The 27,920-nt window shown below is 38.3% G+C and overlaps 1 protein-coding gene across 1 annotated transcript in view; it reads right to left on the reverse strand.

Moving 5' to 3' along the window:
- Positions 1-27,920, reverse strand: part of PCCA (propionyl-CoA carboxylase subunit alpha) — a 300,137-nt gene that overhangs the window by 106,771 nt on the left and 165,446 nt on the right. Inside the window, exon 19 of the mRNA XM_072849938.1 lies at positions 6,545-6,647. Coding sequence (XP_072706039.1) covers positions 6,545-6,647 — 103 coding nt within the window. The remainder of the gene's footprint in view (positions 1-6,544; positions 6,648-27,920) is intronic.

Genomic DNA, 27,920 nt, shown 5'->3' on the forward strand with positions numbered 1-27,920 from the left:
ACCCCTCAGTCATAAAATTTATAGCAACTGAATACATCAGAGTTCTCCTAATTAAATGTTTATTACATTTTAATTTGAAGTCAAAGCTTAATCATAACTAGATATACATGAATTCACTAACTAAATTAAAGCATACAGATAACTACTTATCTACTCTATGCTGAAGATACAGCATGTATTCAAATACCGATGACAGTAATGCCTTAGATTTTTATTTTTATGCTCTCATTGATGTACTATACAACAGTTTTTCTCTTGCAAATATTAAGAGGTACACAGGCCAATTTTACACCTACACATTTATCTAATAAATTATTTACTTCTCAGGAAAAAGGGGAAAAAACATTGCTTTTTTGTGAAAATTATTAAAAACATTCATTAACCCATTTCTCATTGGGCTGAACAAGCTTCACAAATTTTTCATAGAGATTTCATGTCTGTACTATATTTACCTGTTCTTAAATTTGAATTTAGGAAGTGATCCAATATTTTGTGAAAATAGTAGCCCATCCTAGTAGCAATCCGAAAAAAGTAATTAAGCTTTCTCTACTCCTCTTATTCAGTATTTGACCTATACAGGTCCCTTTGGAAATATATCAAATTTCCATTTGCTCAAAGTAACTTCTGAACTATTTCACCTTACGCGTTTAAAAAAAAATAAACAACTTTCATTCACCACAACTTCAATGATAAGAAGCTACTTTATAACTGAAAACATCTGGAAATTCTTTGTCAACTGAACAGATGAGAAGATGAGGCCAAGTGGTCTGGGAAGGTATGCATCTACTACAGAGATGAAGAACCCTAACAGAAAGGGCTGTTTTCAAACATGAAAAAGGAGAATAACAACAATAACTTGCAGAGAAATCACACAAATCGGCAATAAAGAATTCTCAAGACACAGGATTCCTGTACTATAGCAAAGAATCAGAAAATGGATTATGCCAAAAATGTTTTCAAGAATGCAGTTTATTGTATAAAATACAGCTACAAATTCCTTGTTGCACTAAAATTAGATCCTCAACCTACGCACAGAGCAACGAACTTCAAACAAAAAGAAACATGACTGTATCTTCCTAAGTGTAATTACTTACTGCTGGTATTCACCATTTGAGCCTTTGGATTCATCCATTGCTTTTGTGAAAGCAGAGGTGTAGACAAAAATCAACATGACCCATCCCTTTTCTACCACCTCCTCCACCACAAAGATATTAATACAAACTGTTCTTTAGTTGTCTAATCCGAGTGACATCCATAACAGAAAAATAAAACTGAATATTGAAGGAAGTAAGGAGGGTGGGTCATAGCAGTGAAAAGATTGCCCTACAGTCATGTAATTACTTTAATTCATTGAATGAAAATTATACAGTGGTGGATCCAATAAATTGAACTTTATTGTTTGATACCTGGGGTAATGTATTTATGTTCTCCCTGGCTTAGGCCACTTAGATTCTTTGCTATTATTTTTATTATACATTTTAAGTGTATTACCTACATGAAATCCATCCACATTGGAGAAGGTCAGTTCATGGCTGTCCATGACACCAAAGTCCTACACACACCAGTGGCTAAGGGGCTGCTCACAATGCGGCTGGGGAGGGCTGCTCCCATCCAGCATACCCATTAGCAAAGGGACTCCACACTGTCTGTGAGAAGCCAGGAGTGGAAGTCTGAGAATAGGCAACAAAGCCACCATCACATGGATCCAGAGCATCCTTGGTGGTTGACATCTGGCTTTGAAGGGTCAATTTAGTATGGTGCAGGGAAACCACACAGCTACCAGGTTTGCTCAGTATATGTAAGTTCCCATTTGCTTTTGTCATTCCTGCCCTTTGGTACTCTGCAGAACACTCAAGCTTTGTAAAGAAAGAACAGACTGCAACCTTCACCAAAAAAAACTGGATCAAGTCTTTGTATCAATGAAATCATAAAATAAACACATTTTATAGCCAGACTGGCAATCAAAAATGGTAAGATGAAAAAGATTCCTGTCTGAAATTGAACTAAACAAAAGATTCCAGAGTTTGGTGGCAGGATGCTTCTGGGCTCTTTGTTGCTGTTTTACATTAGTCTCATGTAAAGGAGGGTATTCTTCCTTCAAATTCTACTTTAGCAGTAATCTTGATTGTAAGATCTTTAACTCCATTGATGAGAGGAAAAATTTTAAGCATAAGAAGAATACTAATCAAAGCCCAGAATCTGACCATCTGTCCTCCAAAGAACTAAATGGATATATATGACAAGCAGTTAGCTTAAGTATTCTTCTAGCAATTAATATATAGGACAAAGAAAAAAGAAGAAATTACATTTACATTAATTTAGTTGGCAAGTTCTTGGTACACAAGCAAGCAGATCTCACCAAAGTTGCTAAATTTCAATTCTCAAGTCAGGTCATTAGAATCTTTTAATTGTGAAAATGTTTGTTGTTATGTTTATAGGGTATCACCAGAAACAACTGTCTGATACTGAAAATTCTAGTGCACTAATTTTATACAAACTTAAGTATTAGCATATCTGTTGCTGGCTTCAGAATAACAATAGAGCTGCTTCTTCTTTAAAAGAAAAAATATCAAATGAGGATTCACAAAAGTTTTTAACCTCTACTGGAAACAAGAAAACTAATATTTTTGTTTGCACCACTTCAGGCAAACAGTATTGCTCACACTTGACTGGTTATCTTTTAAGTCCTTCAGTTTGGGGAAGCAAGGCCTCTAAAGTGGCCTAAAGCCAGATTGCATCAAGGACCTCTGTTACAAATAAAGTGGTTAAAAACAGATGGTTACAAAACTCAAAATCCTGAAAAATAAAGAGCAGCAAAGAGCGTTAACACTGCACAATTCATTAAGATTCTCATGATAAAGAAAGAAAACCACAGATGACCCATAGACCGAGATGCTGACGAATGATCTGCTCACAAACAGCGGGAACCGCAGAGGAGCCTGCTGCTCACACTCCCCGCACAGAGAGCAAAGCACTGCACACTGTGAGGTGGTGAGGTTTTGGCTGGCGAGAGTAGAAGAGTTAAAGAAAAAAGAAAGGAGTCACTGTTGGGAGAGTCCCAGTGGTAAACAAAGTAAATCAGGATGCGAACACTGCTGCTGCAATGCACAGTTTGCAGCAGGAGTAAACTTCTGAAGGGGAATGTGAAGGTGGCCCTCCCACTGGGCTATCTAACTGCACCACAGATTCGGCTATCTTTGTCACAAGCCACAAGGGGACACAGCCCACAAAGTCAGGAGCCCGTGTCACACCAACTTAATAGCAAAAAGTAAATGCAAAAGTTCAAAAAGTGAGGCTTGTGTTTCTGACAGCAAAGTTAATAAAGAAAGCTTTGAATTTCCCCATTTTTTTTCTGATGGTATGTTATACCTCCTGATCAGAAACAAGATTTCTCGCTCCTAGTCTTTGACTTTTCTTCTTTGAAGTTTTAAGGGAATTGTTTTTCCATTGTAAAGCTTTGAATAATAATTCAGAAGATTTTTGACTGTGCTGTATTTACTATATTCTCTTCAATCACAGGAGAACCCCAGCAAAAATAAAACTATTAATAAAGAATAACATGTCCTCTGCTATTTACCAAGTAACAATGAAAAATAAGTGTAACTCTAAACAACCCTGGTATTCAAAAACAGTTACCTGCTTTTTACAAACCCAAGCTCAGGAGTTAATTTTAATACACTATATAGGTTTAAGTGAGACAGACCTCTGGTCACCATGAAATCCACCTATTGTGATTTATTACACCAGCTAAGGAATTTTCCAGATACAAATAAATAAGGAATTCTCTCTCCCCAGGTATACAGGCTTGGTCAGGGTAGAATCAGAATGCACAAGCTTCTGTCACCAATCCCTCTGGCCCAACCTTTAGGGCACGCAGCCTGTCCTGCCTGGCACCCCTACTTCCTCCCTATTGCTTACACATCCCTTCACCCGTGATACTGGGGGGTGCTCCTGCCTCCTTACCTACCAGTGGAAGATAACAGCAGTAGCATACTGCAGGGACGCAAGGACACGTGCAGGAACCTCCACATTTGTTACTGTTTGAATAACAAACCGAAGGACTAGAAATCAGACTCCATATACACCTTGTTAAACTGGGCTTATGCTAGCTGTAATGCTCATATTGCTGCACAGCACTAGAACTGTCTAGCAGTCCCATTTAAACTGAGAGACAGGTTTGGACTGTGGTATAGGTCGGAATGTTTTTCTGTATGTTAAAGTGATAAACCAGCAGCAATAGCATTACGTGTTCAGCACCCTTTCTCAAGAGTTCGTACCTCCTGGAGAAACACAGTGCAGTTCACAACTTAGCTGCTCAGCTGCAAGTGCAATCTAGGACTGACTCACATACAAGCTTGTATGTTCAGTTACCTTCACAATCAATAGAGACAAAAGCATAAAAGGATGCTTAGGCCTCCTCTGTCTGTAAACTTTCCTCAGTCTGATTTAAATATATATCTTTATTGAATTATGTAAGCAAGTATAAGCAAGAGCCTAGGTAACTAAATGAAACTGAAGTAAATCTCTCAAAAAAATACATGTGCACATATGCACACAGATGCACGCCTGTGTAATTAGTTGTGCTAAACAAAACTCCTAGTTCAGGGAGGTCCAGCTATGGGAATTAGATTTCTGAGCTCACAGCAGAAAGGGCCTATGCAACACCCATAGGGACCAGCAGCCACCCTGTATCTTCCTCACAGCAGCAGGCAGCTCCAGGCTGACCGCTGTTAGATAGCGATGTTGCAGCAAAAAGGCAGAAATGCTGGGGGCAGTTACTACTCCTCGGAAGGGCTATCTCTGTCACACAAACCAGTGCCAGTCCAGCTCTAAACTGGGCTGAAGTCTGGCAGAGATGTTTTGTCGTTTGAGCAATGGGTTGTATCCAAGTTCACAGGATGCCTATTAGGGCCATTATATAAATTTAATTTAGTAAAAAGCTGCATGCAGACATGGCCTTCGCTCCTGAAGCACCATTCCACAAGTAGGGTTAGCACCACTGCCATGGAGCAACACTATATATCAGGTACTGAGTAAACAGTTGTTCAAGACCTCCTGGAATTCTTTCTAAAAGAAACACTACAACTAAAATGACCATCTTCTTTCACACTTAAAGTAGTACACTTGCAAGAGAAAATTTTTAAAGGTGCTGACCACAATGACTGATCTTCTCCATATGCTTTTTACGGTGCCCCTATGATCCACATGGAACAGAAAGTATCCCTGCTCTCTATTCATACTCTCACATTCATCATAAGTATATGTAAAATACAGTGTGATGGAGGTAAAGGTAGTATTAGAAAGCATATTGGTTAGGCATCTTCTTGCCCCAGTTAGGCCAAAGAGATTTTTAAAAAAAAAAAAAAAAAAAAGCTAGGTTTTCATTACCTCCATTCACATTAGTGAAAATAACCACCTAAAAAGATGACCAGTTTCAACTGAAAATCATGTCTTTTACATTGAAATTTCAGTAGAGCAAAGCAAAAGTGAATGATTGAGACAATACTGTCTTCATTATATGAAATATTAATTTAAATGTCCTTTTTCAAAGAAATCTCATTATTCTGAATGCAACGTAGGTGTGAACAACATGACTATAAAAAGTGTAATGGAGCAGATGTTGCAGTAGTTTCTTCAATGAAGACACACAAGAAGAGTAAACTAGAGGACTTTTGGGATTCCTCATAGTCCTGCTTTTCAATGATTCTAAGAAAAACTGACTTCTTTAGACCCTCTTGAAAACTTTTGCCTAAGAGTCAACAGATACTATGCAAGTTGACTATTTTAAAAAAAAAAATCTCAGTTTAGTTGTGAAATTACCATTAACAGACTTAAAAAGTAGTTCTCTCTCTAAATCTACCTTCTCAATACTCCAATTCAACCAGCTTGCGTCTTGGCTTTATTCTGCTGAACAGCTGAACTACTGAACACAGCATTACCATTCTTCTACTGCCATGGTCTGTCTTTCTGCCTTTCATGCTGACAACATTAAATGCTTAAGTAATTATCTTAGAATATTTGTAAAAACAATAGTTTATACACATTCATCTGAAGTGACCTAGGCACATCTTGAAACACTGGCATTTTACTATGACCACATACAGTTTTATCACTGAGGTGCTGAATAATTCCACTCCAGTATGATTACGCGTTCAACTTGTTTGGTTCTTTGATTTGTTTTTTTAATCAGTAACTTAAGCTAATGTAATTTTTGTTGACATTGCACTTATTTTCTTGCTCTCATATATCTACAATGGAGCATAAGACCTTACTTCTAAACAGGACACTAAACAGGTTTGTTAATTAGAAAACTAATTTATTAAACAAGTAGACACAAAAATGTTCCACAGGCATGAGCAGAGAAAAATCTTTGTACACTAGCAGTATTTAATTAACATAGGGAGCCTTCTTTTGTAATCACAGCAATGCCTACTAAAGACAAAACAAACATCTATGGTCACTGAACAGAGAATTTTAGTAGGTGTCAAGGATAATATACACTGACTCAATACATCGAATTTCTTAGAAAATGAGCGGAACTTACAGAAAATGATGAGCCATCCTTTGAAACTGCAACTGGGTAAACTCCATCTCCTAGATGCACAGAGAGCTCCCAGCTACTTCTCTTTGATTTAGCAATAGGGATTCTAAAAAAGAAACAGACAGAAGAAGAATTTTTAACAGAGATTTCATGCTTCTCCCATTTTAACCAGAAGCGCTTGCCTCATAGGATGGTCATGAAGGATATAAAATATCATTAATCTATAGACACAGTTGGAAAGCATACTTGAAAAAAAAAATACTAAATACATTTTTCTGTCAAATGGCATATAAGGAGAAAATACACTCTACTTTCTTTCTAGATTTGCCTTGACACACTGGGTACGCTGATAAAGTTATAGGAGGCTCTTGAATACAGCCAGAGCTTGCTGCAGAATTAGCTCAAACAGGATGAAAAGCAGATGAGAAAGTGGGTTGGCAGAATAGCAACAGCGATAGCTGAAGCATTCTTTTTAAGGGCAAAATATAATCACAATTTCTTTCACCTCATTCTCAGTAAACCTTAATTAAAGGACAATTACAGACAAAAGATTCAGCCAAACAAGTAATACAAGTAATTTTATAATTAATATACATTTTAGAGTATCTCATTCACAGAGCCCTTCAAGCAAACTGAAAAAATAATGATATATCATCACAGCCCACATGCAGGATTATACCTATTCCTGCAGCATTCTGTGGCTGCACCAGTTATCAGATAATACAAGAAACCCGAATCTTTTCAACTTTAGCTTAAAGAAGCACACCTGACAGCAAAGGAATGAGACCCAAGTCTCCATTCTTGGAAGTTCAGAGTTAAACAAGTAATTTTCAGCTATTTTATTTAAATGTATATTCAATTTCAGTTTCCTCATCCTAACTTCTCAAGTCTCTTCCACTTTGTTGTAACAACTGGTGTCCAAAAGTACACTACAACTTTTCTGATGAGTTGTTGCCACATATTAGCATCAGCAAGCACCATGTAGCCTAAAGAGAAGGTACAAAGGTGGAGTTTAAACTCCATTAAAACAAAGACACATTATTTTGGTATAGCTTTTCTTCCACACTGACTCTTACACATGTTTAGATTCACTGTAAGGAATCTGTAGAGATAGTCAGTTCATCACCTTTAGGTCTCTTCTTAGGGATAATTTCTGCTATAACATTCATCTGTTGTCCGTTATAGAGCTTACTACACCATTTTACTGCAGCCTTCAGGGTCTTAACACTTGGAAGCATGTCTTTGTGTCATGCCACGTGCATCCTCCTGAGGATTCAGGTGCCCAGTGAACCACATCTCCCCAAAGGGAGTGCTCAGGTTCCCTGTGGAATCAACAGGGATAAGCACCTATGAGGCCTCCAGAGGCCACAGGAGAAGAAATTATCTGCCTAAGCCAAGGATAACACACTGACTTGCTAAGGATTTCGACAATTATTTTAAGAAGGTTGGGTTTTTAGACACCTGAAATCTAAGCAAGTACAAGTTCAGGTACCTAATTAGGCAAGGAGGTTCCAAAAATTGTGCCTTGCAACGTGCCTGAAAGGGGGAAATGGAAACACTAAATATATTAGCTAGACAAATAGATGCATACTTATCACTAGTTACTTCTGGATTCAAGCCAAGTAAGGCCTACACCAGATTTCACCAAACATCTTAGCTCACCTCTAACTATCACTACCCACAAAGTTCATTAAAACAGATATTGAGAATAACCTGTTCCCATACTAATTATGCCAAGCGTTACCTTCTGCATTTAATATACAGTGACAATTGTCAAAACAACAAATCTGAGGAAGTATCTATGGCTTATTAGGTGCAAAGACATTTCTCAGCACCTCGTCTTGAAATTCCTGCGTGTCACCAAAACATTTAGACTGGCTGATAGGAAACGCGACAGACACGGGAGTTCCTGAAGAAGAGGAACAGGAATTTCCTGCACAGGTAGCAGGCAGCAAGCTGAGAGATGTTTGCATTGCACTTCCTGGCATCCGAGCACCAGTAAGGAGGAATGCAGCAGGGTTGTGGCAGAGCCTGGCTAAATTCTCCAGGCTACGCCACTGCAATAACCAACAGGATTTAGTGGTTTATAGGAACTTCATATTTCTTGTGTAAGAGGTAAGACCTCATCTCAAATGCAGCTTAGTAGATCTGCTTGAGCGGTGGCATGAGATTCCTTATAACCTTGCTGGCACAGCCCTGCTTCACATTGCATTTGACTGGAAGTGACCTCATGAATCTGGCGGCTGGCCATCAAAGGAAAGACAGGCTTGTTCTCCAGCAGGGATTATTTTTGTTCGGTCCTGTCTTGCTGAGCTTTGTCAAGTGTATCTCCAAACAGGATGCATGCCTCTTGAAAGGCATGACTACGATCGCTGCTTTGCCTGGGTTTCAAACAGCCACACAGGCATATAATTCCTCTCTCCGCAACCCTGGTGGTCAGGAGGGCAAGGTCCAGAGCTGCATCTAATACCAAGTACGTGGCGAGTTGTACTTCCCTCCTGGAATTGCTATATCCATTTGCACAGGGACATTTTTCAGCTTTGCTAATCAAACACCTGTGGCTTTGTAACCTACACTTACACTGGCTAAGACAGATACTTACATTAGCTCACAAGAATCCTACTTTTTCTTAATTAAATCAAATTCCTTTCAAATAAATTATCTGGTAGTACTAGACTCCATTTTGATGGATGCAGAGGTTTGGGGTTTTTTTATATTAGTAAGGGTCACAAAGTCCAAAAGTAAGGTTCAAAGTCCAAGTTTCTTGGATATGGAAAGGAAGTTCCTCAAGTCTGTGAACTACTTTAGAAACGCAGAAGTTTCTACCAGGCTAAGAAAGGGGCTTTTCGGTGGGGTTTTTTGTTGTTGTTTTGTGGATTATTTTTTTTAAATGTCTGAGAAGTCCCAGTGCACGGGAAATAATTTTGTTCTTGGGCAAGGTTGCTTCCTTAGTTGAGAACTCTCCTAAGTCCTCCAAAGAGAAAACATCTGGACTTCTGAATATGTTTTCCACTAGTTCATGGAAAACTCCCCAAACTTCTGGCTATTTTCAAAAATTTATAACTTTTAAAATTCTACATACTGGGCTAAAACCTGACATATTCTATTCACAGAAAAAATACTGAAAGAAAAAATAATGCCATTTTTACCATCATAAAAGACACCAAAAACTTAAGGCACTTCCCCTCCAACCCTAGATTCAGAATCCACATGATGTGTCTTTCATAGGGTTCAACACACCATCCCTTTCTTCTCCCAGTTTTGGTAAATGATGTATCATCAAAAAAATTACCTACTTTACTTATAAAGATCACTGGCTGCAGGAAGAAACACAAGTTTGGCAGCAAGAGGAGTGCCAGGTGAGCGGGAAGTAGGGCCACAGAGAGCTGTGCACTGTTACCCCTTGCCAGGAGTATTACACACAAAGAGAAGGAGAAAGCAAAGACACCACGGTGGCCACAACGACAGGAGGCAGGTGGAGAAGGGTGTTATGAACTCCCTCCATATAGAAATGGGCAGTTCTGACCCTCTCTGCTCCACATTGCCTTCTAAAGGGAAGTATCACGAGCAATGGGGGCACAGACGAAAAGTATGGTGATGGCCTGGCTCTAAGTCATAAAGGCATTACTCTAAAGCTCTGAAGTTATAAAAACACGTCAACAGCGCAAGAAGAAAAAAGCACTGTTTGCCTGCTTAGTTATTTATTTATTTTCAACCTCTGTCGCTGTTTGTTCAACTACAGATGATGTCATGGTCCCATACTTTATTTCATACATTGCACAGTGTATTATGTCCCTTTTATCCCCAACTGCCATGAGAGAGAGAGAGGGAGATACTTTATAATAATACAGCAATTATAGCTCCTGCTTTCTTTGCAAGTTTTCAGTGAGGAAAGCAGACAACTGCTAAAAATTTTAGATCAACACACATTTACTGTGCTCATGGAAAACAGACACTAGTTAAACCATTATCTATTCTAGTCAAAAACAAATAATGAAAGAAAACATTCACAAAAGCAAGTCAAGTAATAACTCTGCCCCGGCCCATCCATTTTGATTGTCATCAACCAATCAGATAGAAGGAACTCAATAAAACTACAATTTTCTGCAGCTTGTGGCAAATAAACTCCCTTCTCCCAATTACTGTTGATGATGTAATGAGCTATGATAAATGTCACCAGCTCCTAAAGGGTCAGGAAATTGACTATAGATTTTTTTTCACTTGCAATTCAAAATGCGAGTTCTAACGCTGGGAGAAGAAAACTTACAAATTCTCTTTACTTCTGATATTTTTGCTGCTTAATACTTTATGTAAACACAGAGAAATCCCAAACTATCATAACAAATTCTCCCGTTATGAAAGATTACAAGCATTTGAAAACCACATTATATGCCACTCCGTAAAGCTGTTTTTCAATTGTGCAATTACCTATTCAGCAGTTAAATAAAAGTGAAATATTGACTTAAAACAATGTTAATGGTCAAAGAATCATTAAGAAATCCTTCATCATAACTTTCACAGCAGGTGGCCTGTAAAATGATCAAGAATAATGTGCTGGATTCTGTAGCCACCAAGGTCAGTTTCTGCATACAAATCTTTGCAGGGGGAGAAAAAAAGACCTTCAGAAAGTGGGCCATTCATCTGAACCAAGTTCAGAGAATTTCCAGCACTGTGAAAAGATATGTTATGCAAGCACATAGATGTATTCAGTGGGGGTAGACTGAACCAGCTACATGGAGACTACAAAGGAGCCCTCCCATGGCTCATGAATAAGTCGAGGAAATGATCAGAAAAAAAATGGAGAGATGTTTAGACAGATGGCCCACTTAAAATGCCTGGGACAGGGCATAAGCAATTTTAATGAAACTTTAGATCTACCATATAAATTGTTTCTTATTTTCTCCGCGCTCCCCCCAAAAAAACTCAAGAAAGGCAAATAGAAATTTAACAGCTCAAACAAGAGCCTATCTTACAATGTAAAAAAAGGAAAAAGGGAAGTAAATCTCACAGTTTTGAGCATTATTGGTTTAATAAGTTCATATACAAAGAAATAGCCTTCACAGAACCCTCAACTATCAGATGAATATAAAAGCAGGGAATGGATAGATTAAAAGAATTCTAAACAGAAGTGTACTGCCAAACAAAACAAAAATCTAAGCTTTACTATCTGAGTACTTTCAACACTTTCCAACATAAAAGTTCATCGTTGCACTGAAAAGATAAAAGCAGCACTTTCACAGGATTATTTTAAGAACTAAAAATTATGTGAAAGGAACCTAAGAATCTGGGAATATTTTATTCAGCAATTTGAGGTATTTTCTACATCTATTCACGCACATTTTCTACATACATTCAGATTGATCCATCTATACATATCATGTGCACTTTTACATAAAACTGGGTTTTCCTTCTTTCTGCTTTATGTGTGCATATGTATACATATACCCCTTTCACCAACAGTATGAAAATATACCATCATTAGAGTAAGTTATAGTTCTGCATATGTCATACAAAATAACCTCTACTAGCCTGTGTGCCAGCTGATCAGACAAAGGCTGAAAGAATTACTCAATGGTTATGTCAAAATGGTTTTACATTACATTTTCTTACACATTATGTTTAGATCAATAACAAATATGCATATTTATAGCCACATACTCTGTCTGAATAGTGACCACAGGAAAAAATTAAATTACATGGAAGGTAAACTATAAATAAAAGGCACTGCTTTAAAAGGATCTTATGGAGTGCACTGTGCTTTGATTCAAAACAGCGTACATCTGGATGCTTCCTTTTCCTTTAACAGAAGCCTTTTGGGGGATTTGCATTGACATAAGAGCCTGCAATCCAGTGCCCAATGAAAACCTCCAGTGCCTTCCTCAGTGAACCCCAGATCAAGGCTAAATAAAGAAACAGTTAAAGCTAGATCTTATAAATCTAGGGTGAATTTAGCTGCCCAGATCTAAGTGTGTGGGCTCAACCACTTTCATCTTTAACTGGCAAGTAACCCTGCACACAACCTGAGCTCACCCTGGCTCACCCTCTTCCACTCTGAAGGTCTCTAAGCGTGCAGGGGCTGGCTCCTGCAAACAGAGCCACCCTAACCCGACTGCTTTGCAGCGAGCTTCCCCATCAGCCTGGCAGGGGGGCAGGAACTAGGGGCTCCTCTGCCAAAGCTGTCTCTGTAGCCTTAAGGAGAAGGTGTGATCTAAGCATGCAGGCAAACATCTACAAATCTAAGCCTCTTGAAAAATCTTTTATGGCTCTTTTACCTTTAAATCTATCAGGCAAAGGAAGTAGGATTGCTGCTATTGTCCGTCTTGCTGTAACAAATTCATGCTTGCAGCGCATACATCCAGAGAATGAAAGAACTGGGTTATCAGTCTCCCTCAGCTTGTGAGGGTTCAACCTCCCATCTCTCAAGATAAAGAGCCAGGGCCCAGGTAGGCAGTAGAGGACTCACCATCCTACCCTGCTGATGGTAGGAAGGAATGAGAGATGCATGGAGACTCAGAGAATTTGCAGCCTGATGATGCATCCCCTGCAACAAAGAGTTTTGGCACTTGGTCCTACTCCAGGAAATTTCTATGCACTTTGCATTTAACAAACTGGATGAAACACAAAGCAATCCTGGAAGCTGCAAGGCCAAGCCCAAGACCTCTCAGTTTCAGGGGAGGGTCAGACTGCCTAGTCCTTCAGCAGATGCCAGCACACCTTGAAAATTACAAATAAATAAATGTAAAACATGATACGCAAAACTCATTTCCTCTCCTATGGCACGTCAGGGCCTACTTTAGCATTTGGTGTCTCCTGGAAAAAGGAAACATCACAAGCATTAATGCTGGATAAGAGATGTTGCTCCTTGTCTCATTGCAAGCATTTGTGAGATGAGAAGCAAGGAAGCTTCAAACCATGTGTTCGCAAGTACAGAGAAAAGACATTTATTTTCCACATAATTTACAAGTCTGTGCTTCTGATCTGTTCTTTCAAACCATCTTTCCTAAATCAGCAAAACTATTTACCAAAGACAGAACTACTTGCAAGCAGGTGTTTTTAATCAGATCAGTCAACAATACTGACTTGTGCATGCTGACAATTGTTATAGAGAGAAAAATCTGAAAATCTGTTCGTCATCAAAAAAAATTTTGGGCTCTTTCTCCTCCATTAAAGTGTTTAATTTCACAACTGTGTTTCTCTCTAACACCCTTATTTTTAATAAGAGTTTACTTTGGGCAGTTGGAAAAACTAATAATAATACACTCCACAAACGGAAAATGACAAACTCCTTTTCCTGTACAAATTCTCCTGTATTTCCTTGAACAAGGAAACTTATTTTCTTATTGTGCAGATATTTAGGAATAGTCTTACAATAATTATCTCACTTTCTTTTAATGCTCAAAGAGCTTCAGAACAAATCACTGTGATGCAGTAGGGAGGACTACAGCTCTTCTGTTAGCATCATCCTTCCATATAACACGGAAGGATGTTATATCCTTCCATATAACACAGAAGGATGTTATATCTTTCCATATAACATGATGGTATTGGGATGTAGCTGTTTGCTGGGCAGCCTGCTTCCTGCACCTCCATTCAAACAATGGCTGTGCCCAGTAATAATGTGCTATTTTTCACTTTGTATTAAGTTTAGAATATTACAGGTTTGCTGTGCATGTTAAAAATAGGCAGCAAGCAATCTCTAAACTACTAATATGAAAATGGAGGTGAAATGATTAAAAGATAACCTAGTGATAAGTTTGATAAGGTAATAGTCATTCAGTTTTACATCTACACATAAGACAACTTTCCATACTCAAATTATTTTTTGAAACACCCAGGCAAACTCTGAGTTAGGCTTGCTCTACTCATCCCAGTAGTGAAATCTGCCTGACTTGTAGCCTACTAATCACGAACTAAATTGCCACTAACTGCTGTAAACCTGAATTCAAAACACATTTGCTGCCTTAATCCATCATCCCTTTCGTCAGAATTTAGAATTTCAGTTATTCACCCATTTTTTCAGTAGAAGTTCTGGAGAGTATGATAACTCAGAAGTAATCAAGACAACATACAGCAGGTGTGAGAACATCAGTGTTTTAGTTCAGCTCGGGAGTAGTTCTCAAAGCAAATTATCCCAATCATCTGCACTTATCCTGCTTTGGATCACACTGCAGAACAGTCTGAGGACACAGGAACCAGGTTCCTGTCTGACGCAAGTAAGACAGAAGCCAGGCTCCAGAACTGTACCCAGCACACTCCAGCCACAAATGGGCATTCAGTGCACAGGACTGGACTAGAACTAATCAAAAGTCAAATATGTACAGTGAGAGTATCAGCTCCTCATCGCAAACTAGAAATCCACTTGTACTGGTACACACTCTAGCGATAGCTAGATTAAATATTGAAGAATCTTTTATTCACATAAAGAGATTTGATCTTAATGACAATTTCTGCAATTGCACTCCCTCAAAACCATAAGCTCAGTATTTAATTTAGATATTGGGCCATAGTTTAAAAGGTAAACAATAAACTGATACTTAAATTCAGGCTCGAAACCCCTTATTTAGTTGCCCCAGTGAAGAAGAGTTATGTTAAGAAGTGCTTAGCACCTGCCAGCTCCTCTCAGTTGAAAGCAATGAGAATACTCCACAGTGCAGCACATTTGAGAAATCATTCTGCCAATTTGAAGGACAAAATACATATATTAGAATCAAATTTAAAATTTCCATTTTGAAGAAATCTTGGCCTGACATTCCAGTGCTGTCTCTATTCTTTTATATAATATCTTCTTGAACACATCACCATTTCTCCAACTATCAGTAATTTACAAGGTTAATCCCCAAAAAACACATTAACCCATATCTTTTGTATTCACAGATATACATGTGCACCCACAGACTGTCATAGCCACCATTAAAGGCAGTAACATCTGACTGAAACGCAGCATTTCTTTAAAGAATAAAGTTTGTAAGACCCAATACAGTGAAACCTGTCAGCACCTGCTCAACTTACTAAATCAAGAATGAGATCAGAGTGAGACACAACTACTACAGTCAAGGGAAAAGGCAAGACATCAGAATAAGGCCACCTCTGAGGAAATTTGGCAACAGCACTGGGAGTAAGAGCATCGGCCTTCTTCAACGCCCACAGGGAACACACTGTGCAAACGAATGAAGAATTTTGAAGTATATTAAGCTAACAAAAAAATCCCAACAAACTGTCTTAAGAGCCAGACTGAAAATACCTTCTTATAGAACATCACCTCCCAACACCTTTTTGAGGTTATTAAGAACTATGTATTGAATGCTACCTTTCCTGTGTTTAATGGTTTCATTTAGGTCTCTCACCTAAGACTTACTACAGTCCCCTTTTGATGTGTCAGTCCCCTCAGAACTGATCAGATTATATTGCTAGAAGTTTGGAATTATCTTCTTTCTGCCACACTTTGTAGTACCAATGATTTGACTTGGTCTCTCTGAAGTCTGTCACATACGCAATATGCCGAAGGTCATCATTTAAAACAGAACTCTACAAACAGAACTCTACTCAATTTTTTGTGCATCTTGGACAACACAATGCTTGCACCAGACTTCAGCAGGGTTCCAGAGTATTGTAAGAGCTCACCCATCACACGGAGCTTACCATCTCCTGGAAACGTGGTTGCTGCAGAACCAAAAGAGTACATCCAAGAGCTTAACCACCTCATGCCAATGAGATCAGTTTTGTAATACAGCTGTACTGATCATATTTGTTCTGTTGTGATTTCTCCTCTATATGAGACTTAATTCAGGAAATACATAGAATGCACATTCAGGATGGCACTCAGTCCCAGAAAAGGATGGTCAGATTTTCCCTTACTAGCCATCCTATATGCCATATTGTAAGAAACAGAAGCTGGCCAAGAACAGTGATTAATTTGCAACAATATATTTTTCTAGACAATGGCTAGCTTTTCAAAAACATGCTGCTTTACTGCATACGGAGGATCTAGTGCTGGGTGACAGCACAAATATCAATGATGTATCTACCAAACCACAGACAAATGCGATTAGAGCGTTTGGCTAGAGGTACTCAAGCCAGTTTCCAACAGGCAATGTGACAGCTTCTTCCCCTCTGTAACACATAAAAATGTGGCATGTTTCACAGATTCTAAAGCTTTGTTCTCTATTTGTTCTGCACTAGATTCCTATGGAACAAATTAATGCCACTAATTCTGTTAAGTTAAAGAGAAAAAAATAGCAGATGACAAAAAACCCAAGAGCTCATTAAAAATTATATTAGATAACATAAAACATGCATATCTTCAATGAGTACTAATTCTTCATATCTAGACAATTATAGCACATAGCAGAGCTCCAGGGACTCACATTACCTTCAATATATCTTCTACTGCACTTTCAGCTTACATCCGGAGTTCACACCACTGAGCTTTTGCCACTTGATATTAACCAACTTTTCCCTTTATAACTAATGGAAAGAGAAAGGTACCTCTCCACAATGAGTTAGACCTTAGATAGGCTGAACTACTTTTAGGTGACACTTACTTGTATTTATTACATTCCTTAGGCACTGTGAATCTGGGCCACACAAACCCAGACTCAAATTGTTATTTAACAAAGTCATATGTATTCAAAAGAAGATAAATCTCTACTGCCTTCCATGTATTTTCATCCTTTTAATAGGACACCTGCTATTGTTCATATAATGGTCTCACAAGTAAAGAGAAGAAAGCCAATAAGAAAAAAACTGTGTGTAGGTTTCCTACTTAGCTAAAGTTATATGCATCAGATGTGAATGAAAGAATTTCAGAAGAAATTATTAGTTAAACTAGGGTTAATTGTGAAGGAAAAAAAATTTGTAACAGCTAGTCCCTCGTGCTCAGTATTAATAAAAGAGACTTTTGCCCACTAAGCTTTCTGCTGACTCAAGTCGAAGTAGAGAAGCCAGGCTGCGTAGGTGGGATAGACCCAAGGAATGACAGGAACATAACTGCACGTGAAGTTTAACACAAAGTGGGTTGTCTTCCTAGATTTCCTTCTGCTTCTTTTGGGAGAATCATGATCAATACAGCATGGGAACGTAAAAATGGCCACACTGGGTGGACCAAATACCCATCTAGTCCAATATTCAGTGATCAACAGGAAATAGTTAAATAAGGTATAAGAACAGTACAATAATGTAGTCACACTTCTACAACGTACTTAACTAGAAGTTCCTTCTCCTTCCTTGCTTTTCACCAAGACAATTAGCACTAATCAAAGTAGTCTGGTAATTCACAAAGCAAAGAAATAAATTTCCTAAATATAAAACATTTTTCACACACACACAATATATACACATAACATGCCATATAGGTACATTTTTATACGCTATAGAAAACACATTTTTCTTTAAACATGATTTCTTACACATCCAATTATTATTTAATGAATATGATTACACATATTGTTTAAAAAGACAGTACTGCTCCTGTTTCTTAGTAAGCTAATATGTAAACCTACATTTTTCTGTGAATGTTCCTATTCTGTAAACAACCATGAGCAAACAACTTGTCTGTGGTCAAAAGGATGCTCAAAAAGAACATCGAGATCAAGACTACTTTTTCTGACACAGAAAAAACAGACACGTTTTGAACAGAAAATGTAAAGTAAAAGTGTTGCACGAACATGACATGACATACATTACCTAACTGGTTTTGATCCAGTGTCTGCAACTATGCCCACTGGTACCTCCTGAAAATTTAGATGGAAAACTACCAATAATCAGTAAAGAAACGAACAAGTAGCAAGGGAAAAGCCGAAGTATTTTCAAAATACACTTTCAGAAGTAATGTATGGCAGCTGAGAGGGGATACCTTAAGAAGATGTTCAGAAACGGTTCTCACAACTTTGCCTTCAACCCCAACCCTTCCTTTGTGCTCTCCCGCTCCTGCTGAGGGAACCCATACACGACAACAGCCATGTTCCCTCTAAGCCCAAAGTCTCCTCACCCCTATCCAACATAATTTCTCTAAAATGCAAAGGACTGCAGCCCCTTCTGGGCCTTCCTGTGTGAGACGAGCTGGCCCCGTTTCTGAAGAGTTGTGTTCCACCCTTTAAGGGCTGTGAACGCAATGATTTCTCACAGCAATCCAAATTTTTAAACTGAGAAACAGCAAAATGCTATCAGCTCTCAGTACCCCTTGCTTCTGGGAATACACATATGAATGACTGAAAGCTGAGGAAGTTGAAGAGAGTTGTGGAATAGTGCTGCAATGCCCGATGTAAGGAGACTGAAACTTAAATGGCCATAAGACTACCAGGATTTTGGAAATCACTGGAACAGAGATTCCCTCTATTCACTCAGAAGGGTTCACTTAAAATAGGTGTTAAGACTTGGGAAAAGGAAGCCTGTAGTAGAGGCAGACATGCAATGCCTGAGATCAAAGAGTGGAAAAATCACAGCTAATAGAGGAATAAGGTGGACTTAATGTTAGTAAACATCTTAAAATGATTGTCATTTGCCTGAGGATATGAGTAAAAAGAAAAAAGCATTTGCTGCAGGGGGCTGTGGGGAAAATGTAGGATTTGGAAGAGAAGCGCTCTCACTAGTTCAAGGAAACAGGGAGAAACGGAGAGAAAAGCTGTTGGTTTATGGCATCTCCCTTGTCTAAGGACATTAAGGGCTGGGTGCAGCCAGATGAGGACTTGCTTTAAATTTCAGTGTCTGGTAGAAAAATGGGCAGCAGGGCCTGGAGAAAATCATTACTGTGTGACCAAGGTGTATCAGATCACCACCCATGGCAGAGAGAGGAGCCTCAGAAACACATGCCACAACACTGGGATAAAGACAGAACCTTAAAGCCTAGGAAGGATAAAATTTAACAAATAACCCAGATTTTTTGAGGTGCTTTTTTAAATCTGGAATTCAATAGGCAAATAAATTATTTGTATCGTCGCACTACTAACTGCAGCAAGATTAATTTTACTAAGCACCACAGAGAGACAGGATAAAGACCTGTCATCATGTCCTTTCTAAGTCAATGGGTAAACATCCCTGGTTTCAAAAGAACCGGGTTCTGCGCCGTTCTTTCCTGCCCAGTCTTTCTCACACTACGGGCTTTGAAGATACATGTTAAAGGGAAGCCCCAGCCAAAACAAACTCCAAGCACCACATCTAATTACACAGAGAAGTAAAGCCCTAAAGAATGGTCTGTGAAAGATATTAAAGAATCATCCATAATCACAAAAGGAAAAGTCATCTGAGCAGTCTCAGCACAGATCCAGGGAAAAATATCCAGGCCTTTGAACACCTAATATGAGCCAACAAAAATCAGGATATTTTTTATTTAAGGCACCACCTATCTCAAGTATCCCATCTGAAATATGATGACATATCCATGCAGCTTTTTTTCTAAGATTCACAACACCATCAGTTACAAAGACAAAAATATACAGCATCTAAAGCAGAACAAAGAGGACTACTTCAAATGCAGGTAGCAGATCACTGATTTTGAGTTGTGCAAGTCTCAGGCATGAGATTCAACTCCAAGACAGTGAATAGCAGCACAATTAGCAATGTTACCTCTCAAATACTTCTCCCATTAGAATGAGACAAATCTACATTGTTGCAGAGCAACAAATGAGCCTGTGGTCTTACATATAAAGAAATGAAAAATGTTCTTTTTTTTATTATCACTTGGTAATGCACATACCAGGAAATGTCTTATCAAGAAAGTGAAGAAAGAGCTCTCCAAGACTTCTGAGAGAAAGGCAGGACTCATTTTTCTCATGAAAATGTTTCTTCAGCATTTTCACTTACACACACACAAAAACTATGCAGAAGTGACCAGCCTCTCTAAAAGTTGAAAAGAAAGAAGCTTTAGCTCAATCTTATATGTTTACACACTTTTAATCTTACCCTTAAACAAGACTGAATTGAGCATAACCGCACTGAAGGTCAGCTTCTATACTGGCATATCAAATTTCAAGCCAACAGCTCTTTTATTTAAAATATGTTAGATAAAAAGGTAATATGCTTTCTGTAAGAGTTCCCTCGAGGTTAGAAGAACCAATAAATTAACTGTTACCATATGTTTGGCTCCTTTTGGCAAAATTCAGTAACAAAACACTGCCAAACCTCTTTTGGCAGGTAATAATATTTGGTAGCTTATAGTACAATTTGGGAAAAAAGGAAACTGGACAGAAAACTTGGAAATTAATAGAAGAAACTGCATTTCTATCCTTGTATAGTTAGCTATATGCTGTTGAAAAAAAAATTCTAACAAATCAACTCTATGGGTCTGATCTATAATAAGCAGCTGTCTCCTCAAAAACAGCTGTATCAAATGCAAACCCAAACACTCCAGCTAGTACAGTAATGCAAATATTCTGCATGGTTTTTTTTAAACAATGCTAGATATGCATGATCTATTTTGCAAATGAGAAGCTTTGTAAAATTAGTATTTCAAAGTGTCAAAATGCATATTATTAGTGCTTTCATTACAGTGGGTTTGTTTCATTATAAATGAGCAACGTCTGGGCTTATTTGCAATGCCGTGTTCTCAAGTTTCACTTATGTTAAAATTAAATACTTTTTTTTCCCCACATCTTTTATACCTACATAATTGAGAACAGAACGTGACAGATAAAAAGCCTTTAACACTACACCTCTAATTATAATTATAGAGATAGGATATGAAATTCTGGGTGTTTTGAGGACATTTATTACAGACTTTTTCAAAATTCCAGCTAAACAGGTGGGAGCGAACCTAGCTGGTCCTATTCCTTTACCAAGACAAGCAGGACTTGCTCTGTAAGGTCACAGTTATATGAAATCAGTGCTTTTTCAGATACAAAATGTCCATTTCATTTTATTTTTGTAATCATCTATGATAACGTACTCAAAATTCATTATTATTCTCACTTCCAATAAAATGGATATAGCCTGTTGTTCATGTCATGATGGATTGCACATACAGGAAAAACAGACACTTAAAAATTCCATATTTCTTTAATCAATTGCATCATCCCATTAAATTCTAATTTTTGTGTATATAAATCACTTGCTATTCAGCTTACAGTTCCCCACACACATCTAGCAAGCAGTTCGAAGAAGGTTGACAGGTACAGGCCAGACCCTTCACTTCTTAAAGTCATGTTATTGCATGGTTAATCCTATATTTGCATTAATTTGATTACAAGCACTTACAGGTAAAAGTAATCCGAAAGTGTAGGTCTAAAGATTAGAATATAAGCTTCTGGAAGATTTTTCCAGAAGAAAAATATTTTTGCTATTCTATGGATGCTTGCCTCATTCAGCCATTTGGGATTTTATTAATAATCTTCTCATTACTGTATTCATCTTCTGATTTCTTATTTTTTATTTTAAGTAAGGCAATTTCTGTGAAGACTTGACACTGAAATCAGAGACTTCATTACCCTGCAAAATATATCCCCAGTTCAAAGTATTTAAGAGGGTTAAACAAAATGCAAACATTTAATGCAACATTAAGCATGTGAAATAAAAACTTGATTGCCTAAAGAAAGCATGCTATGCTGTTACCCTGGTGACAGGTTAAAAAAGGATTGTGAGCTGAATGGCTGTATGATATGAAATTAAAATGTTTCACATTGAACAATCCAAAATGAATTGGGAAAGGTTAGAGCAGAGGAGAGAGAAATCAATTCTCCAATGGCAATGGTGAATGGAAGTGAAGTCTGAATAGGATTTGCCAGTGGGGTGCAACAGCTGCCAAATATCCTGCAGCCAAAGAATTACAATAATACTGATGAAGTGTGCAAGAGCTTTTGGAATCATTGCAGGGAACAGAGAAATACTCCTACAATAATGAGGCCATTCTGTGTCCCATCCCACTTTCGCAGTTGAATCAAACGAAAAAGAAACAGTTGAAAATTGTAATACTCAATAACAAAGGTATAAATGAATTATCTATCCCTTCAATCAATATCTTATATTTAACTACAGCCTTTGTGAACCATGAATGAAGCAAGCATGCTAAAGAATGGACAAATCAAGACACATACATGTAAAAGTATGCAGACAATATTGAATGACAGACTTTTTCTTCCCATGTATTTTGTTGACAACATTTCTACAGCAACAGCATCCAGAATAAGCTATACACTACACAAACAAACAGCAGGACACAACCAGTGCCTCAGGGAACTTCACAAGGTAAGGGCCTGATGTTCATGCTTATGTTAATAATCCTAGGAAAGAAACATCAGTAAAACTTCTCACGTGAATGCAGTTACACATGCATTTACTGAGCTTAGAGTCCCCCAAAGTCAAGAAAAACTTTGCCCTTCCATAAAAACCTCCAACACAACTTCATTTCTGCCCTTCGAAACTCCAAATAAAATATACAGATGGAGAAGCAAAACTATGCTAACAATAGCTGTAAAATGACCAGGGAACACGTGGAGATTAGCACGCACCTTGTTAGTTCTACAGTTTCATGCATATACTTTTTACACACAGACAAATATTAAAGAACAGGTTTAGGAGGTGCAAACCTGCATGAGAGGAAAGAATTGTTGGGCTTATAAAAGGGATCAAAGGAAAGAGAGAGAGAGGTCTTGTGGTAAAGAGAGGATCTTGCAGAAGAAGAGGTCATAAGCAAAGCATGGATGAGAAAAGGGCCAGATTCACAACTAAAAAGGGCCAGGAATATGTCAGCACAACAGAAAACATTCACATGTGTATATGATGTAAATTCAAGTTTCAACATTAAGTGAACAGTAGCCACAGAAGCTATAAAGCTCCTACAGCAGCTGCTGTTTTCCCAGCAGACATGGTGAAAATAAAAAATAAACATAGGGACTTAGCCAGGTCCATTTACTTTAGTGAACGGCTTTCCCACCAGCAATCACCTCAGCAAGATGCATGCCACTGCTTTGGGGATCTTCCCAAGACATGCTCAGCGAGGTTCAAACTTTTCATAATTATTATCTTCATAATGATTTAATAATGGTTATCAACTCTAAAGATTGAGCAAGCATGGATTCCTGAGTGCCCAGGACACCTTTTTCCCTACAAATCACATAGGGATGACCAGCTATGAAAATTTCCCATAACAGACCATTCTGTTTCTGGAATATATGTTCATGAATCATATGAAATGATGGCTCTGCTTTAAAACGACTATATCGACTATATAAATACTTTGTATTACTTATGTTATCAATTCTGATTCCATTAATTTAATCCAATCAAAGAAAAAATATGATACATACATTCTGTAGAAACAGTCATAAATGCTACCTTGAAATGTCCCATTTCAACTTTTATATTTTACATGAAAGTTCATTTCCACTGGCCAAAAATGCCCATTTCATATATATGCATCTACTTGTTTGTCTCTAGCATACATAATACTCTTTCTGTAATAAGCAACTGAACAATGTAGAAGGGTAAATAATACCAGATTTTAAAGACAGCTAGAATAGTATATAGGGCAGCTGGTTTAGCAGTGATTAAGCAAGATTACCAAAAAAAGTAATCATTTATGAGAGGTCAAAAGAACAACATTAAGTAACACCTAAAGAGATAAGAGAGGGCTGTCATAATCAGAAGAGCCCTTACAAACAAGGATATCACACGAAAAAAGGGAGAACAGAGTCTTAGCACCTTGCTAGTCTTCGGGGAAAGAAAAAAAAAAACACACGGTGGAATAATGGTCTGAAGCTGCAGTAGTTACATAAACATATCGAGGACTTTCAAAGGCGTACTAGTAAATCATGAAAAGAATGCCTGACTTGTTGACCAGGGGACCAGAACAGTAAGGATTAGACTGTTATTTTCATGGGCTAAGGATGACTGCATAACTCCAAAGTGAGGGAATGAAGAAAGCCACAAGTGGGCTGGACTTAGTCATCCTTACCAAATGAAAACAAAGTGTTTTATCTTTATATCACACTAGAGGGTATTTGTAGGGTAATGCAAAGTATAAATATTTAGCTGTACTTGCAATAACTGTTCATGTTATTACTGTGGTTTGGGGGAGGGGGGGGAATAAAAATCACATAATGCAATTGGTAGAATTCAGCAGTGCCTGTGACTGTGCTGCAAGTAAGAACTCTCCCTCTTTCCAAGTGGCCAGCTTGGATGAATCCAGTGAATTTTCCTGACATCATCTTCCTTCTTCTTAAAATTAATGTAACATAACCTTATTTTGTGCTGCTCCAGCAGTGCAGAAGAGCCAGAAAGCTCTCCTATTGGGCAGCTGACCGTCCTTCCATATGGGGAAGCCCTAAGCTGGCAAAGAGCTGGCTCTGTCCCAGACTCCAGCAGGGTAATAGGTGTAGTCTATGTGAAAGCAAGCATGCCCGAGAGGTGCAGGGCTCCACTACTCTCTGAGCAGTTCCCTCGCTGTCCTAATCATGCAATGGCAAGGCAAAGCAGGCATCTGAACCATCATTACTAAGCATGCCTGAGGATTTATGTCAATATATCTGCACCAAATCAACCTAGACACAAACCTACAATTAACCACAAACCATTAAATAAAAGCTAAATATATGCATTTCTGTTCTTGCAGCTTACCAGTCGTGTTATGACCACTGCACTGGATCCCTGGACTTTCAGAATTTTAACACATATAAAAATTCAGCCCAGCTATTTCAGAACTTGACAAAAACTTGCTTGTATTTTATCTGTAATTTCTCCCTATACACTTACCCTTCCTGTGAAAGTATTATTTTATGCTTAGAAAGCATCATCCATTTTAGGTCTCAAAATACTTTATACATGTTGATAAATAAATATTCACAAAACCTCAATAATGTAGTAAAGTATGAAGGCCATTTTGTCTTTTTGTAAACTGAGGCCCAATCCAACTGACTTCTCTAAGGTCCCACAAGAACAGTTAGGAGTTCAACTCAAGACTCCCTAATCCCAGCCTTCTATATTAAAAACACACGAGCAAGCAAAATCTTTAGGTTTTTTGCTAGCAATATAAAACATTTTCCAGTGTGTTACCATCTTTTTGCATGTAGTATCAGGTAATATGAGCATGCAGCCTCACTGTTTTTTTCCAAGTCGTAAATGATGAAAGGGTAAAACCCATAGAAAAATTAGGAAAACACACTTAGCAGCCAACACAAGCAACACATAGGAAGTGCTGTAGGCAATTGGGTTTAGAAGTATAAACATCACATTAGTAGACCCATGAGATAGCATGATGTAGCCACACCTGGAGAGTCACTCTCCTATTCCCCTCCCAACCCACTAATGAAAACAAGTCTGAAGCCAAAATGTGAAGATTCAACTGTACAACATCATTTTTGGTCTCAAAGGCTAACTACATCAAACAGACATAAAATAAGCTGGATTGACTTCAGCCAAAATATGTTCCCACTTGAAACAAGATCGAGGTCTGTCTAGAAGACCTTGCAATTTTACTAGATGCTCTACTAGATGCTGTTCAGCAGCTGTGGGTGGCACCAGTTTCACAATAAACTGAACTATGAAACAAGTAGGAAAAGCTGTAGGTAAAATCACTGAAAGCTGAACAATGAAACAATCATCAATCATTCATGGCTCTTTCCTGTAGGAAACATGTGCCCCTATTATCTGGATATCACAGTGAAATAGTCACATTAGTATCTGGTTCACAAAATACCAAGCATTTTCATTAATTATCTTTAAAAAAAAAAAAAACAAAAAACCACACACCCTACAACAACCTTTTTCCCAAGAAAACTGGTTAAATAACAACCAGTTAAATTAAAAAAACAGAAATATTAGATTGCATAACAAAAGTAAATGTCTGTATTGCTTTAACTCTGAGCATGCACAGGTCTCCAGCAGCTGTTCTAGCTAAAGGTTGGCAAATTAATCCCAGGAGACTGTTGGTGAGGCCAGGGGCACATAGCAATGCAGATAGTGGAAACTCACCTGTGAGTGCTCCACCCAAATCATAATACAATTTATTCTAACACAGGAAAGGCAGACCGGCCTTTGGCTTGTGGCCTGTATTAACCTCAATGCCACACAAACTACTGCAACAAAGAATCCCACTACAGGGGTCACATCTAATTGAAACTAGCTGAAGAAAGTTGAGTGTTTGATCCTAATGAGGCAATAGCTCACTGATCATCAGAGCGCATTCCAAGAACCTTACAGCTAATGGTTCAGTCACCCAGGGGATTGCAAAATACATATTTTCCAGTCACATCCCTGCAAATATCATTGACTGTAGAGGAGAACCCCCCTCATGAGCCTGCTACTAGTCTGATCTGTGGCACAGAGCTAAGGCCCACCTCTGCATCCCTTTTACAAGCCATCCTCTGCTCAGCTCTTCATCCTTGCTACACATTCCCACCCTTCTAGCTCTTGCAGAGTAAGTTCACATCATGAGTACTTAACCTGATTCTGTTAGAACGATCTAAAGTAAAGCATTACTGTTTCGAGATTAACATGGGTAATTTTAGCAGAAACAGAGTAGAAAGCAACTACACACAAAATCACACCTGCATATCTGGAGGAGGAGGAGGGAAAAGGCAGAGACCAAGGGAGGAGCAGGCTGGGACAACGATTCCTTAATCTGGCTCAGTTCCATTTCATCTCATCACAGTCTCAGTAGCACTGCTAGTGAAAGGTGGAGCTTCTGTGAAGACTTCCAAGCCTGGTTCTTTCTATCTATCTATCTGGCTAGAATAACAATCCTGAGCTTGGGCTGAATAAATCATGGGGAAAAAAGGGAACTCAAAATACCCCTGCAGTTGTGAAAACAATGCATATTATACATATGGCTCCCAAAAGGGAAAAGAAAACAAACCAAAACCAAAAGATAAGCATATAACTCACGTTCAGAAAAAAATTTGTCTATTTGGCAGCTGCGACAAATTTAGAAGAAATAATGCATGATTTCAAAATACTACTTTTCAGTGCAATTCCTCACACAAAAATTCCTCAACTGCTTTCAGTGCATGCAAAAGAAAAAAATGCTGGCAACATAAATAGTGCCAGAGAGCTGAAATTTTGAAGATGATCATCAACATGGCGATGTAGTTTTCCAAACCATTAGGAGAATGTTATGGATCAACTCTGGAACGTGCAGTCTGTCTAATCTGCTTACATCCTCCAACATGGATTTAAAATTCACACAGACTCCAAAAGCCCAATTCTGCCACAGTGAACCGCATCCAAGATTACAACTGGCCTTTTTGATTTGTTGCCAGTAGCACAAGTTCCTACTCTGCACTTTCTATTTACTAGTATTTTTCAAACAGATTGCAGTCATACCAATAAAGATGTGCTTTCTATGGCCACAATCCTGTTCCCTAAAAAGTACCCATGGCATGGCACACCTTCAAAACCAAGTCGGACTCAGTTTGGGTAAGTTAAGGAGATGCTGTGAGGCATCTTTGATGGGACT

This window comes from Ciconia boyciana, chromosome 1 (assembly GCF_034638445.1).
Source record: "Ciconia boyciana chromosome 1, ASM3463844v1, whole genome shotgun sequence".
Classification (NCBI taxonomy): domain Eukaryota; kingdom Metazoa; phylum Chordata; class Aves; order Ciconiiformes; family Ciconiidae; genus Ciconia; species Ciconia boyciana.